Source organism: Pezoporus wallicus, unplaced genomic scaffold (genome assembly GCF_028554395.1).
Source record: "Pezoporus wallicus isolate ANWC-B61680 ecotype Strahan unplaced genomic scaffold, APGP_CSIRO_Pwel_v1 contig_9902, whole genome shotgun sequence".
Lineage (NCBI taxonomy): Eukaryota > Metazoa > Chordata > Aves > Psittaciformes > Psittacidae > Pezoporus > Pezoporus wallicus.
Window position 1 is genome coordinate 2814 of NW_026641716.1, and position 4957 is coordinate 7770.

Below are 4957 nucleotides of genomic sequence, written 5' to 3' on the forward strand. Positions count from 1 at the left end.
ATCCAGCCCAGCCCAGTGTAGTTAAATCCAGCCCAGTTTAATCCATTCCAGCCCAGTTTAATCCAGTCCAGCCCAGTGTAGTTAAATCCAGCCCAGTTTAACCCAGTCCAGCCCAGTTTAATCCAGCCCAGCCCAGTGTAGTTAAATCCAGCCCAGTTTAATCCATTCCAGCCCAGTTTAATCCAGCCCAGCCCAGTGTAGTTCCAGCCCAGTTTAACCCAGTCCAGCCCAGTTTAATCCAGCCCAGCCCAGTGTAGTTAAATCCAGCCCAGTTTAACCCAGTCCAGCCCAGTTTAATCCATTCCAGCCCAGTTTAATCCATTCCAGCCCAGTTTAACCCAGTCCAGCCCAGTTTAATCCATTCCAGCCCAGTTTACCCCAGTTTACCCCAGCCCACCCCAGTTCAACCCAACGGGACCCAATTCCCTCTCTTCCAGCACTTTCTAACGCACGAGTGAGGGAACACCGGGGTCCGCCCTGAGGGGGCGGAGCCGAAGGGACCCGAGTGGAGCCGAAGGGAGCCGAGCCGAGCCGAAGCCACCCGAAGGGGGCGGAGCCGAGCCGAGCCGAAGCCGCCCTGAGGGGGCGGAGCCGAAGGGACCCGAGTGGAGCCGAGCCGAGCCGAAGCCACCCGAAGCGGGCGGAGCCACCCGAAGGATCCCGGGGGGCTCCGAGGGTGTTCGAGAGGAGCCGATGCCTCCCATTGCCCCCCATTAACCCCCATTGCCCCCCCATTAACCCCCATTAACTCCCATTCCCCCCCATTGCCCCCCCATTAACCCCTATTTAACCATTAACCCCCATTGCCCCCCATTAACCCCCATTGCCCCTCCATTGCCCCCCATTCCCCCCCATTGCCCCCATTCCCCCCATAAACCCCCATTCCCCCTATTACCCCTTCACCCCCCATTCCCCCCCATTGCCCCCCCATTAACCCCTATTTAACCATTCTCCCCCAGTGCCCCCCATTGGGCCCCTTTGCGCCCATTTTCCCCCATTGCCCCCCATTAACCCCCATTGCCCCCCCATTGACCCCCATTAACCCCCATTGCCCCCCATTAACCCCCATTGCCCCCGGTGCCCTCCCAGGGCAGAGGCCGCTGTGGGGCCGCGGCTCTGAGCACTCCCAATGGCGCTGGCGGGGAAAGCGGTGGCGGTGACAGCGGCCCCATAGAGACCCATAGGGACCCCATGGGTACCCCCAGCGACCCACAGAGACCCATAGAGACCTATAAGGACCCATAGTGCCCCATAGGGACCCATAGAGCCCCATAGGAACCCATAGAGACCCATAGGAACCCATAGTACCCCATAGGGACTTATAGGACCCCATAGAGACCCCATAGCGCCCCATAGATCCCATAGAGCCCCATTAAGTCCCATAGATCCCATAGAGACTCAGAGACCCCATAGAGCCCACCATTAAGCCCATAGAGACCCACAGAGCCTCACAGATCACCATAGAAACCCATAGAGCCCCATAGCCCCCCATAGAACCCATAGAGCCCCATAGCCCCCCATAGAACCCATAGAGTCCCATAGATCACCACAGAAACCCATAGAGCCCCATAGCCCCCCACAGAGCCCATAGAGTCCCATAGAGCCCCATAGCTCCCCACAGAGCCCCATAGCTCCCTATAGCACCCCATAGCTCCCCATTCCCCACAGGCAGCATGGGGCTGGCGGCGGTGGGCGGGGCCGGTGCCCACGTGGTGCTGAGCTCCCACCGGGTGGATCACGTGACTGGCTGCGTGTGTCACGTGGGGCGGCCCCAGGACCGGCTGGTGCAGGTGAGCGCTGGCAATGGGGCGTCAATGGGGGGCACTTGTGGGTCCCAGCCCCACACTTATGGGTCCCGACACCCCCCCCCCCCCCCCCAAGTCCAACGCGGCCACAAACCCAGTGATGGGCAGCGCCCTGGAGGCCGAGGAGGAGGCGTCGGATAAGGTGTGACCCAGAGATCTGCCCTATAGATTCTGCCCCATAGGTCCTGCCCTATAGATCCTGCCCCATAGATCCTACCCCTTATATTTGCCCCACAGAATATGCCCTATATATCCTGCCCCACACATCCTGCCCTATAGACCCTGCCCCTTATATCTGCCCTATAGATCCTGCCAGGTGATTGGCCACGGCTCAGTGATGTCGCTGTGGGGCAGACGCTGGGGCCCTATAGCGTGAGCAAGGCGGCGCTGCTGGGGCTGGGGAAGGTGCTGGGCCCAGAGCCGCGGCCCCACGGCATCCCTATCAATGGGGTGGCCCCGGGGGCTGATCCGCACCACCTGAGTGACTGGGGGGCGCTATGGGGGGATATGGGGTGTCAATGGGGTGCTATGGGGTGTCTATGGGTCCATATGGGTCCCTATGGGGTTTCTATGGGTCCCTATGGGGTCTCTATAGGTCCCTATGGGTCCCTAGGGGTTTCTATGGGTCTCTATGGGTCCCTATGAGTCTCTATAGGTCTCTATGGGTCCCTATAGGGTCTCCATGGGTCCCTATGGGGTCTCTATGGGTCCCTATGGCAGCTCTGGGAGGACGAGTCCATACGGAATCACGTGATGGCAGCCATGAGCATCGACAGGTGGGTGCCATCACATGACCCTCTCTCTCCCCCGTCACATGACACACCCCCCCCCCCCCCCACCTCCCCCTCATCACGTGACCCCCGCAGGCTGGGCTCCCACGGGGTCGTGACCCCGTGACGTCACCGGGGAGACCTCTAGGGGGCGCACCAATGGAGACCCGGCAGCTGGCGGGTCACGTGGGGTCAACGCGGGGAGCAAGATGGCGGCCTCCACTGGGGGCGGCCATGTTGGGGGCTCCCTTACAAGGGTCAATGAGGGATTTGACTATGTAAATGAGATGCAAATGAGTTTTAATGGGGGGTTCAGCGCCGCCGATGGAAACCTATAGGGGAAACAAAGTGGGGGGGGGGGTGTCAGTGACCCATAAGTGCTTCCGCTATGGGGCAGGCAGCCCCAGGGCACGCTGGGATAGGCCGGGACTCACCCTTCCTCCTCTTCCTCTTCCCATTGGCTGCCTTCTTCCTCCTCTTGGCGGGAAGCGCCTCCAGATTGGGCGGCTCCCAGAGGGCGGCTGAGGCGCCGAAGTGGGTGATGGCGGCCAAGGCCCCGCCCCCAGATGACGTCATGCGCTGACGGCGCCGCCGCGCGGCCCGGGCCTGGCGGCTCTCGCTCAGCCGCAGGAGCAGCGACTCCTCCAGGCGGGTCCTGACCCACAACAGAGACCCATAGAGACCCATAGGGACCCACAGAGACCCATACAAACCCCATAGAGAACCACAGAGAACCATAAACACCCATAGAAGCCCCCCAGAGACCCATAGAGACCCATAGGGACCCACAGAGACCCATACAAACCCCATAGAGAACCACAGAGAACCATAAACACCCATAGAAGCCCCCCAGAGACCCATAGAGACCCATAGGGACCCACAGAGACCCATACAAACCCCATAGAGAACCACAGAGAACCATAAACACCCATAGAAGCCCCCCAGAGACCCATAGAGACCCATAGGGACCCACAGAGACCCATACAAACCCCATAGAGAACCACAGAGAACCATAAACACCCATAGAAGCCCCCCAGAGACCCATAGAGACCCATAGGGCCCCACAGAGACCCATACAAACCCCATAGAGAACCACAGAGAAACATTATCTGCTATAGATTGCCCGGAGATAAGCAGTGAGATCCTGAGTGACCCACAGAGACCCATACAAACCCCATAGAGAACCACAGAGAACCATAAACACCCATAGAAGCCCCCCAGAGACCCATAGAGAGAGACCCACAAGGTCCCATAGAGACTCACAGGGACCCACAGAGACCCATAGAGAAATACCCACAGGGACCCATAGAGACCCATAGGGACCCACAGAGACCCATAAAAACCCCATAAAGAACCACAGAAAACCATAAAAACCCATAGAAACCCCACAAAGACCCACAGCGACCCACAGAGACCCATAGACCCCCCAGAGACCCATAAAGCCCCCATAGACACCCACAAGTCCCCACAGAGCCCCAGTGACCCCAGACAGCCCCACAGCAAACCCGTAGGGACACAGACCACATCACGCCCCCCTAAGTGACCCCTAGAGACCCGTAAGTGGCCACCTCCTGCCCCACAAGTGCTCCCCCCACAGCCCCATAGTGCCCCATAACCCCCTCCCTCCAGCCCCATAGTGCCCCATAACCCCCCCCAAGCACCCACCTCTCCACATCGCCCCTGTGGGGCCGCTCGCCGCCTGCCCCCCGGCTGCCCCACAGCTCCTGGGGGGCGTCGCTGAGCTCGTCCCGCAGCTCCCGCAGCACGGAGCTGCTGAGGGCCCGGCGCTGCGCCGCCTCCTGCGCCCGCTGCTCCCGCCCCACGGAATCTATGGGGCGCAGGCACCCGTCAGCACCTCCATTGAGCCCTATGGGGGCTGGGAGGTGTGGGGCAGGCCCTGGACTCACCGTACTGCACGGGGATGATGTGGGGCGGGACGCGGCGGCGCCCGCCCCCTAAGCCAGGCGCCTTCAGTGGGGCTGCTTCAGGTTCCTATGGGGCAGAGGAGGCGTGAGCTGCCCCACAGCGCACCCACAACCACCCCATAGCACCCCGTGTTGCCCCATAGCTCACCTCGGCCAGGTTGGAGGGCTCCGGATGGAAGGCCAAGGGGTGCTCAGCTCCTATGGGGCGGTCACGGGTTATCTATGGGGCGTCACAACCCCATAGGAAGCACTTATGGGGCAGGGCTCACCTGGGGCCCCCGTCATGGCCGCCCGCAGCAGCTTCTCCACTTGGTACTTGAGGCGGTGCTCGATGGGGCGCAGCTTCTCCAGGACCTATGGGGCAGCCCCATAGAGCCCAGCCCCATAGCTCTGCCCCCCACACCCCTTATACCAACCCCATAGAGCCCCCAGCCACACAGATAGGCCCCCAGCCCCA

The 4957-nt window shown here is 61.2% G+C and overlaps 1 protein-coding gene across 1 annotated transcript; it reads right to left on the reverse strand.

The window, feature by feature from the left end:
* Positions 1-2757: 2757 nt before the first annotated feature.
* Positions 2758-4871, reverse strand: LOC130607689 (neuroguidin-like). The gene is made up of 6 exons (XM_057425025.1): positions 4770-4871; positions 4649-4698; positions 4483-4567; positions 4241-4403; positions 3041-3230; positions 2758-2907 (listed from the first exon to the last, which is right to left on the reverse strand). Exons 1-6 carry the CDS (start codon positions 4783-4785, stop codon positions 2758-2760), a joined length of 654 nt encoding a protein of 217 aa, XP_057281008.1. The 5' UTR covers positions 4786-4871.
* Between the last annotated feature and the right edge of the window lie 86 nt (positions 4872-4957).